At 33.8% G+C, this 11,871-nt stretch overlaps 1 protein-coding gene across 1 annotated transcript; it reads right to left on the bottom strand.

The window, feature by feature from the left end:
- Window positions 1-8,069: 8,069 nt before the first annotated feature.
- LOC103599759 (heterogeneous nuclear ribonucleoprotein A1-like) lies at window positions 8,070-9,011 on the bottom strand. Its single transcript, XM_008583917.1, has one exon. It carries the CDS (start codon window positions 8,910-8,912, stop codon window positions 8,070-8,072), a length of 843 nt encoding a protein of 280 aa, XP_008582139.1. The 5' UTR covers window positions 8,913-9,011.
- Window positions 9,012-11,871: the final 2,860 nt, after the last annotated feature.

Genomic DNA, 11,871 nt, shown 5'->3' with positions numbered 1-11,871 from the left:
CATATTATGTGTATATATTCAGGTCCTGCCCAATTGGCAAAATCAGCTCATTAGCTAACCAGGCTCCTAAATATCATATTTATAAAACGGTAATGTATATATCAAGTGAAATACGACCCTTAGCTAGAAGTCTAACTTTAATGAATTCCAATGTTAATCCCATATGACTTATCTGTCAGGAAGTGTGAGAATCAAAACTGCTCCTTTTGTTTTCTTTCACTCACAGCAAAAACAGAGCAAAGAACAGTCCCTTTGGCACATTCATCAAAACTGTGATCAGGCTGATTAAAATGCAGATATACTGGGGCTTGTCTTTTATCCGCAGTCCAACAGTGATATCAGATTTGTTTGAATCTCATTAACACTCTGTTTCTGTGCCTTCTTTACTATTGTTTGCTGCTGTTTCCGGTTTCTAATTAAAAAAGCACAAGTGGAAATTTTGCATGCACATTTGCTCTATATGTTTCTCTGATATCATTTGAGACCTGTCTTCCTACCAGTAATGTACTCCACAGGCGTAGCATGAGGGCAGAATGGTAATTTGGTGTTGTTCTGCACCGTATTACTTTTGTGTAAGGAATCATAGGATCTTATAAATTTTTAAATTGAACAATACCCTCTATTTGGGATTTGCTTTCATTTATTTTAAAGAACTTGCCATTTGGTATAAAGTCTTCTGATGTCTGAATGACAAACCCTGCAATTCAGGGTATGGTTAGTTATTATTGGTCTGATTTCTGTGGTGATACAATTGCATATTTCATTTTTATTGCACACATTTTCACTAGTCTGTTTTCTGTATAGGTTTTCCCATTCTAGTAATTCAGACTCTGAGAAAATCAGGTTTGTTAAGTGTCATTTCTAAAGCCCCATTCGCTTTACATTGCTTCAGGTTTCTCAATTACTGTACAAGGTCACATTTTCTAGCCATTTCTTTTTTGCTCTTTCTGAAAAGAGCCACTTACATTTTCTCTATCTCTCTTACAAAAGGAGAGATAGAAAGTAGAAAAGAATAATATAAGTAAATTAGAGAAGCATAAAATCATTTTAAGTCACTATCAACTTTATTTCATGTTAATTTTTATCCTACAGAATTCCAAATGAGAATCTTTGAGAGTTAGTGTAATGTTTTATGTTTTAGCTTCATGTTAAGTAGTATTTGGTTCAGTGCCATGAACAGCAGGGGATAGATTTTTTAGTTTTGTGATCGTGGCCGTCTACTCATGTTAATGATAATAATTGAATTCAAGCCTGAGTAATTGTGAAAGCAATTCAGATATAATCATATTTCAATTATTGTGATGGTATAAATCCAAATTTTACCACCCGATGCTTCTAGAGAGAACAATATGAACAAAAAGAGGAAATTTACATGAGATATATATTGAAAGGTTAAAAAAGGGACATGCAATTATTGTATGCTTTCTAATGAAAAGTTAAGTATACATGACACACATATGTATAATGATATACACTAACTGTTGGTAAACATTACCCTACTTCAAGCTATCGCAATGAACTTGTACACTTAAATTAGTCTCCTTACATTTTTAAATTAAGAATATCAATTGGTATATACAATCTTGCTCAATTTTAAGAACTATTTAATTAGTTAATCATATTTGGAAGATGAAGACCTAACATTTGGTGGTGAGAGTGCAGAAAATAGATATTGCAATATATTATTTGTAGTGTCAACATTTTATGATTTTAAGATTTTATTATGAATTGTGCTTGCTCTATGCAGAATAACAATACTTCTAAGATTCTAGCTACAGATATAGTAGAAAGCATACTTAAAGACATATATATCTATATTCACTTCTGTGTATTATTTGTTGAAACATAGTGCAGGAATACCAAGCAGCACTCCCCCCCACCAAATTGAGGTAGACCTACACGTACTGAACTAGGAATCTGATCATGATATTGTTGGATATGACAAATTCAGTTATTGAATCTATGAGTTTTATGATTCCATTATGAAAAATTATTTGTACGTGTATATAAAGAGATGTACTGCTATAAGGCTGGGTGAAGGAAGGCACAAATTGTTAACAGTGGCTACTTGTGGAATGGGTGTGGAGCTGGAGCACTTAAGGGATGAGAGAGAAATTTTCTTTTCCTAACTTGTATAATAAAGAAAGAAAAATGAAGGATTTTAGATAATTTTCGCTATTTAATAATGTTTAGTCTTTTCCAAAGAGATTGCTCAGTTCTCACTCACAACTAATAATACTTTCCAATTATTCTTTCTTGGTGGTAGTTAGTGGTATAAAACCTTCAGCCTCGCATGTGAATGTCCTTTGTTAATGTTGGTATTTGACAAATCAAGTACATCATACTCATCACCTCTTGAAGTTCTGATCCAACTGAGAACAATGCAAAGGATTCAATAAGATGTATTGTTATTCTTTGTCTTCTATAACCGTCTAGCAGATCTAGGCTAGCAAGGCAGCACTGATTCATGAGGTCATTCAGGGCATGTTTCTTCCATATTGTTACTCTGCTCTCCCCAAGATGGTTGTGTTTCTCAACAGAGTCAGAATTGGATGACTACATATGTAAAAGAAGAAGAGAAAAATCAAAGAAACATTTTCTTACAAGCAGAGAATGCCCTCCAGCGAGTCCATACTTTATTCTGCTCTCCTTCCATTGGTGATAACTTGGTCACATGACCACACCTAAACAAAGGGTGTGTGTGTGTGTGTGTGTGTGTGTGTGTGTGTGTGTTTGTGTGTGTGTGTGTGTGTATGGGTATATATCTTTGCCCATACCCTGCTCATAGACAACAATTTAATGAGTTTCATGTGTATATTTATGTCTAAATGTATTCTTGCAAAATGTGTAATATCTGTGTCAAAATTTTTTCAATGTATTACAGTGGAGAACTGTATGCTTTAATTAGACACCAGCTACAGCAGCATGAAAAAGTACTGGTCTTCTGTCCACTAGAATATTTAAATTATAAATATTAATAAATAATAAATTTTCCTTCCACCTCTATTGGCCATTATAAATTGAAATGTTGCAAAACACACCAATGTCCTATCTCATATTCTAATATGTTTAATATATCAAAGTTGGAATAATGTTGTCAAATTAATTAGAATACTCAATCAAAATATCAATTATACAAATGTGCTCACAAGTGCCCCAACAGTGGCTCTCAGCCAGACATGCTGTGAATGATGTTACTATAATATATCACAGTTTGTTATACAATTACTAATGTACTGGAAGAAGAAAAATAAAATCAAGGTTTTGGCCTTTTTCTTTTAATTTAGAAAGCCATAATCCTGTGCTTTTTTATATGTGTACATTTTCAGATTTTTGTAAATTATGTATCTATGCCAGAAAGTGATAGATCCTAAGTTTTATGGATACTAATATGTCTTAAGCAAAACAACTATGATTTTCTACAAGATTAATGTAATTTAAAAAAAATTCTCTCTGGCATTTTAACATTTCACTTTCTTTAATATCACGCATGTAATTACTTTTAACAAGGGCTATCCAATTTAGGTCATTTCCTAGTGATGCATCAGTGAGCATAAATTGCTATTCAATTGTGTCAGTTCTCATCTCTGAGTCAATGACCCACAGAACCACTTATACCACAAATGTAAAATGATTCTGTTAACACACAACAATTTTCTAGTTCTCTTAATCATTAAAAAAAAGAAGAGATAGAGTATTTAATATATATTCTTCATTCTATTCTGGTCACCCACCCGACTAAAACTATCTATTTCAGTGCCAATTTTCTTTGTTTGCTTTCTGCACTGTCTACTGTCCACTCACATCTCAACTCCTTGTCTTTAAGTTCCTATCCTGATAAATATTCTCAAACTGTTTTTTTAAAAATTTTTGTTTAATTAACAAATATCTTTGGCCCTTTTTATTCTCAAGCATTATTATAGTCATTATTGAAGATAATGGTGTTTAGTAGTTACACCACATGCACGCAAGCCTAAAATTCAAATTTTAGCTTTGTCAGTTTCTAAATATATGCCTTTATGTGAGTTGCTCGGAGCCTTGTTACTTTGAGTGACGAATGCTGCTATTTTATAGAAATGGCATGAACTTCAAACAAAATAAAGTACCTGATGTACTTAGTACTGGGTCCGGTATATATTAATGATAGCTATTAATACTAGACATGATTTCCATCCTCAATATTCTTGATCACTTATTTTCTATGAAATATATGACATCAGTTCTCACTCCACCTCTCTGATTACTCCTTAATCTCTTTGGTCATCATTTCTGCCCCCTATTTCTCATATTTGCATATTGCTCAAACTGTTTTTGCTTGTTCACAGGCTTCCCTGGGTGATTTTATCCTCTTTCTGGGATTAAAAAGTCACTTCTCAATTCTACACACTTCAATTCTGGAATATAAATCTTTAGGCATAACTACTTTTTAAAGTTACCTCTTGAATTTCATATTTTCTTCAGGATAGTTCTAAATATCTTTCTGATAGCTCAACCTCAACATACTTCAATGTAAATTCACCCTATTTCCTAAACTTCTAATTTTCCTTGAATTTCAGTTAGTGTTACTTCCGTGCTCATAGTCTCTCTAACTATTGGACCTGTTATAAAGCCCTCTCACAGCTAACCTCTTGCTTAACAACATGAATTCTATCTTCAGCATCACTCCATGTCCACCCCTCTATTTTCGCTCTGTCCTGCTGTCACGCAGACTCTTATTATTGTCTTCTGAAGTTCAGCCTTGCCTACATCCTTTTGCACTGATGCCACATTCAACCTCCCTATCCACAGTGCAGAGAATCACTGGTCTCCAATTATTAATTAACATATGAGGAAAATCATAGCTCAGTCCTACCAATCTTATCATTAATAACTGAATCTTAGTATTGACAACTGGAAATAGGTTAAACAGGGAAAACTAAAATTGTTTCTAATAAAAGAAGTAGGATGATAAATTGTCTAAAAATTCTTTTATGTGAAAGTCTTACAAATGCTTTACCTGAATAGAAAAATTCACAGGTGGTATGCCAATTTTTAAATTATAATATTTGAGAATGTATACATTTAGTAAATGGGTAGTATACAGACATAATTCATAAAACTCAACAGAAATTACAGAAGGGTGATTTGTGAAACAAAAGCGAATTTTGAAATGATCAATGGTATTGTCAACCTCCAGTTATAATATTCTCTTCTCTGAAAGTAGTTAAATAGAACAAACATGAAAAAGGTCAATATAACACTTGCCTTGCAAATTTGTGAATTTTGTATTTGTTTAAGGAATTGCCAAAATTTAATTCATATTGATAAAGGCTAAGAATCTTATGACTGGCCATGCTTTGATTTCAAATGTCAATTAAGATAACAAGTGGTCATTTTGACTGTTGAAAGAACTAGCTAAAGGAAACAAAGGGAATTATAAGTAGCTGTATGTGATGTGGTTCATATATCTGTTTCTCATCCACTGTTTTATTTTGAATGTTGTCATAAATAGTGCATGTGTGGAAAGGAGCAGATTGTGGGAATTGACAGACCTAGCTATAGACATGGTTGTTTCACTCTAATTTCATGAATTAAAAATTCCTCATAAAAGTTCAGAATAAAGAACAGTATAATAAAGACTGAACATTAAAAATTAAAAATAAATAAATAAATAAAGTGGGTAAATTTCCCAGGAGGTCTGATGCTTTATACTTTGTCAGCTAACACTTTCGGCTTCAGCTATCTTCTTAATTATCAGCTACACGTCAGCAGGGACCAGCAGCCATGTGAAACCTTCTCTTGGGAGCCCAGAAAGGAAGAAGTGAGATGTCAGGAGAGGCAAAAGAAGCTGAGTTTGGGGAGAAGAGGTGCTAAAGATTACAAAACCTACTGCATCATTTGCTGTGAGCCAGCTTGCCACCTAAAATACCTTGCTCTCGTGGGAATTATTCCTGAGATATCATGAGTAAGTATAGCAGGAAAGGATTTTGTGTTGTCACCCCAACCTACTTTTGTCACCCTCTTTACTTCTCCTTACCCCTAGAGAGAAGCTGTCTTTACTAAGATAGTGATACATAATTATTCATAAAAGTTCGCTATGGAAAAAAAAAACCCTTATGAACAGGAGAAAAACCTAGTCGATGCTCCATTATAAAGAATTTTAAATACTCATGAGTGGTATTTATGTTGCTGTAAAAAAATCCCTGAGTGCCCTTCAGGCTCAAGTCAGGAAAAATATCACCACGTTTTTGAAGACATGATAGAATAGAGTAAGAACAAGTAGGAGGGGGAGTCAGAAACAGAAGGATAAAAGAGACTTCCACTTCATAACAATAGAACAAAAGGAGCAAGAGGTCAGAAAGGAGCTGTCTGATATCCATCCACGTAGAACTGCACATGGACTTGAGTGTGGGGAGAAAAGTTTCAAGACACCTGGATGTATCTTCCCCAATCTGACTTTGTATATGTCTAAAAGTAAAATCATTCCTTTTTTGATAAATAAATGCAATCTATTTTTCAGATTTCATGCAGTATAACTTGGACTTATTTTAATTTTCCATGTTTATTTTTGCCATTTAATGTTCATATTCAGGGATAATTTAAAGTTAAATGCACAAATCTGGATTTTGACAAATACATGCACTTATAAAACTCACCCCCCCGCCAATTCTGTAATCCTCCTTTCTGATTTAATCCCCAAGAGGCAATCACTATTCAGATTTCATTAAACATGTATTAGTTTTGCTGGTTTTAGAACTTTAGATAAATGGAATAATATTATATGTACACTTTTGTGTCTGATTTCTTTCCCTGAGGGCGATAAAAAAAAATGTTTGAGGTTCAGCAATTGTGTTGCACCATTAGTGGGTTTTTTTTGTTTGTTTGCTTGCTTGTATTTGCTTTCAGTTGCAGAACAGTATCCTGTTCTATGAATAAACCACAATTTGTGTATCCATTCTCTTCTTCATGAGCATTTGGATATTTCTAGTGTTTGGCTATTATCAGTAATACTCCTGAGAACATTCACATGCAAGGTTTTTTTTTTTGGACATATGTTTTCATTTCGCTTGACTGTAAATACAAAAATAAAATGCAGAATTTCAGAGTCACAGAGTAAGGGTTTATTTAATTTTATAAAGCAACTTCATACTAATTTCCAAACTGTATATTTTACACAATCACTAGCAATGTTGAGAGTTTCAGTTGCTCCAGATCCTTACTGACAATTGGTAATATTAATCTTTTAAAATTTAGCACTTTGGTTATTGAAATGGGTATTGGGTATGAAATGGTATCTCATTTTGGTTTTAATTCATATTTTTCTTATAATCATTAATACTGAACAATTTTTCATGGGCTTAGCCATAAGTATTATTTTCCTTTGCAAGGAAGACGGTGAAGTTATTTGCCAGTAAAAAGTTGTCTTTTTATTAGAAAGTTGTATAAATGCTTTATATATCCTCAATACAAGTCTTTCATCAGATGATATACTTATTTAAGCATCAGATATGTTCATTTCACCAGTCAGAAGCTTACCTGTTAGCTTTGGGGGTTTTTTTAATGGTATCTTTTGATAAGCAGACAACTTTAATTTGGTTGGAGCTTATTAATTTTAATTTTATGGGTAATGACTTCTGTGCAATGCGTGTTTTTCCACAGACAGAGAAATCTTGCATGCAAAGATAGAAAAGACACTGTAATGCATCATTCTATAAATTTTATTAGTGTTTACATTTGTGTTTATGGTCTTTTTTTTAAGACATTTATTCAGTGTCATGATCAAACTATTACATTTAGCAATTAACAGCATGGGTGAAAAAAAAAATTCTACATTAAAACCCTTTGTTGGAATGCTTTACGCTTTCCACAGAACAGAAACTAAAATAACCTGTCATACAATTAGTCACAAATACAGTCCTCAAATTTTTTTTCCCATATACATGAGTATTATCTAAAACATGTCTTTTTTGTAGCAGATAGGACCTGCCACCACTGTGCTTGGCTGAGTTCACAAATCTGTCGTAACCTGTAGCTTCCCTGTCACTTCTCTGGCTCTCCTCTCCTGCTAAGGTTTGTTTCCTGGAAGTTAATTAAAACCTCCTGTCACTGCCGTAGCTACTGCTGCTGCTGCTGGAACCACCACAGCCCCCTTGGTTTTGTGATTTGGCAAAGTATTGGCCTCCACCACCATAAGGGCCAGAGCTTCTGCCTCCAAAATTTCCTTCTTTCATGAGTCCAAAATTAGAAGACTGATTGTTGTAACTGCCAAAATCATTGCAGCTTCCACCACCTCCAAAATTGCTCCCACCATTTCCAAATCCATTAAATCCATCCCCACTGCCACCATATCCACCACCACCATGTCTGCCACCAAAGCCACCACTACCACTGAAGTTTCCTCCACAACCAAAGTTGTCATTCCCACCAAAACAATTTCCACGACCACCACCAAAGTTTCCAGAACCACTTCGACCTCTTCGGCTGGATGAAGCACCAGCCATCTCTTGCTTCGACAGGGCTTTCCTTTGTTCACAGTTGTGGCCATTCACAGTGTGGTATTTCTGAATGACAATCTTATCCACAGAGTCATGCTCATCAAAGGTTACAAAAGCAAAGCTTCTCTTCTTGCTGCTGCCTCGGTCAGTCATGATTTCAGTCACTTCAATTTTCCCATACTGTTCAAAGTCATCTCTCAGGGGATGTTCTTCAGTGTCCTCTTTAATGCCACCAACAAAGATCTTCTCAGTTAAGTGGGCACCGGGTCTTTGAGAATCCTCTCTTGAGACAGCCCTCTTTGGTTCCACTACTCTTCTATCCACCTTGTGTGGCCTTACATCCATAGCTGCATCCACCTCCTCCACAGTGGCATATGTGACAAACCGAAAGTCCCTGGAGCACTTCCTGTTTGGATGTCTCATTAACACACAGTCCATGAGCTCAAAATGGCTCCTGAGACTCTCATCAGTTGTTGCAAAGCTCAAACCTTCGATGACAATCTTCCCCAGCTATTTGGGCTCTTTAGGAGACTCTGACTTAGACGTGACAGCAGTGCGAAGAACCTTTAACACCGCTTCCTCAGCAGAGTCCATGGACCGAAAGGCATGTTTTCTCCGTGTCGGCCTCAAAACCTCGAACCCTCTGCCGCTTATTTGTCGATGTAGTATCGTTGTTGAAAGATTTATTCGTCCTTTGTTGCTCTTAGAAATGCAGTCACTTCTCTGGTAACACAGCACACAGCACTCAGGATCGCGCTGTGTCCCGACACGGGTGCTCCATTCCCGCCGCCATTTTCCCTCCCTCATGGTCTATCTTGACTTAGATTTTTATGTATGTTGTGAGGTGTAAATAAAAGCTATCACAGCACATTTGTGGAAAAGACTCTCCTCTTTGGTGCCTTGGTAAAAAATCATTGATTGTATATAAGCAGCTTTATTTCTGGGCAGTCTGTTATATCCCATGGGATAATTTGTTTATGTTTATACCAAGACCTCACTCCCTCATTCACTGTAATATTATAGTAAATGTTGGTAATCCAACCTTGTTCTTTTCCGAGATATTTTTGGCTATTTTAGATCTTTGCATTTTTATATTAAAATTTAAATTATTTAAAATTTCCTTTAAATTTTAGAATTAACTTGCAAATTCCTTCAAAAAACCCTATGAGCATTTTTGTGGAGGAATTTTATTGAATATAGGGATCAGTTTGAGAAGAATGGACAGTCTAAATAATGAGTTTTCAAATTGATGGGCATGGTATTTGTCTCCATTTATTTATTCAGGTCCTCTATTTAGTTTGGCAATGTTTTGTAAATTTTAGTGTAAATTTATTTTATATTTTTTGTTGAACTTGTTTCTGAAGATTTTTGTTTCATTTTTTGGCACTTTTAAATTTAATTTTTTAATTGTTCATTGATTTTTTATGTTGATCTTTTATTCTTCAAAATTGTTAAACACAATTATTAACTTTAACGTTTTTATTTTTTTCTGGAATAATCTATGCAAATTACTAGGCTATATAATAATAAAGACAGATTTACTTTTTTTCTTTCTAATTTTTATATATTTTAATACCTTTTCTTATTGCTCTGACTCTTACATTAAAATAGATACCTAGACTGAATCTGTATATATGTATACATACATACATGTATATAGAATATGCGTTATTATTTTCTGAATATTATGCAATTGAATTTGACCTTCCCATTGGAATCATGGTTGCTTGGAAGAGTTTATTATTTTTTTTAGTATGTGACATAAGTCTTTGCTTCTACTGTTATGAACACCTAGTTTTTATGCATTGTCATAAGAGACTAGGTTCTGAATTATTAGTAATTTTAGAAGTTATAAACATTTTATTACACCAATTCTTGTTATTAGTGCATAAGAGCTCTTTAAAAAGGGGATTATGTAATTAAGGTGGAGAGTAATAAAGAATGCTACCAGAAAAGGATTAGATTTGGAGAGGTAAAGATCAGAAATCCAATTTGTGAGATGATTACTTTTAAGAATATTTGGGACAATCTAGTAGCATATAACGTAGAAAAATAGCAACATAAGTTTGAAGTTTATATAAATAATTTTGTAATTTCCTTTGTTTAAGTTGTTATCAGGCAAATAGTTGGTGTAAATTATTATAAAATGAGATTAGATAGTATGTATTGTAGAACTATGCTGTGAGAAATTATCTGCACCTTTAATATTATGATTTTTTTATAGGAAAAGTGTTTGTTATTGACATTGAAATTAGGAAATTTCACAGTTATATTCAGGATTTTTCAAGTAGTATTTGGCAGCTAAATGGAAATACATTAGTACATTACCTTGAAATAGCAACTTGCTAACTTTTTGTAATATTTCTGAAATCCATCTATGACTCCTAATCATCTAGGTATCCTGAATTACTTCAGAATTTTGATCATTTTATAATACTCAAAATTAAGGAGTAAATAGCTTTTCAGTCAAGATCCTGTACTTTTGAGAGAGAGAAAGCCTAGGATTAAATACTGGGTTTTCCACTTAAGAATGTAACCATGGACAGTTTATTAAATTTTTGTTCCTCAGTTTCCTTATCTAATTCATAGGGTTGCTATACAGATTAAATGAGTTAATATTTTAAAGTGCTTAAAACTGTCTTTCATAGAGAAAGCAATATATGGATTTAATAAATGAAATAACACTAATAATTTTGAATTTCACTGTTCACTGTATTGTTAGGAAACAGCAATATTAGCTCTAAGATATGGCAGTTGTATTATTTTCATAAAATATTAATATCATTTCACAAATTGCAGCAATTGACTGTATTATTTTATTGATTCCCACCACTTATTAGGATGAAAAATAACAAATAAAAATAATGATAAAGCTGGCATTTCATGATCGTTTTCTATGTACTAAGCACATTTCAAGTCTCTCAACAACCCTATGAGATGAGTGCCATTAGCCCAGTTGAGATTTGACAGAGCTGAGGCACAGGAAGACAAATTACCTTGCCAAGGTCGCATGGTGGTAAACCCTGTACACCAACCCTCCAAGTGCCACTTTCAACTGATATTCAGATCTTAACAGCACCATGTAAATAATATTAGCAAAGTGAAGAAAAAAAGAGTTAAGAATTTTTTCCTATTCGTCAGTCCTTGTGTACCCCCAAATTAGAATAACCATTGCTTTACAAACAAACAGAGAAAAATCCACAACCAAATAAAAGACTGGGAAAGTTGGAAATGATTTTTTCTGATTCTCTGACTCCTTCCATTGACACAAACCCGGGAAATCAAGAGGCATTCAATAACTATAATTAAACGTCTGAGTAAATGGAAATTATATAATCCCATGGAACTTTTTCCATATTTTTATAGTATTTGGTCTCAGAGTGTAGTACGTATATAA

The sequence above is a fragment of the Galeopterus variegatus genome, unplaced genomic scaffold (genome assembly GCF_000696425.1).
Source record: "Galeopterus variegatus unplaced genomic scaffold, G_variegatus-3.0.2 Scaffold3084, whole genome shotgun sequence".
Taxonomy (NCBI): Eukaryota; Metazoa; Chordata; class Mammalia; order Dermoptera; family Cynocephalidae; genus Galeopterus; species Galeopterus variegatus.
Note: the sequence above shows the minus strand (reverse complement) of the source record. Positions and strands in the feature narration are given on the sequence as shown.

Excerpts from the sequence above, each read along its gene's own strand:
- LOC103599759 (XM_008583917.1), bottom strand. The coding sequence starts at position 8,912 with ATGGACTGTGTGTTAATGAGACATCCAAACAGGAAGTGCTCCAGGGAC.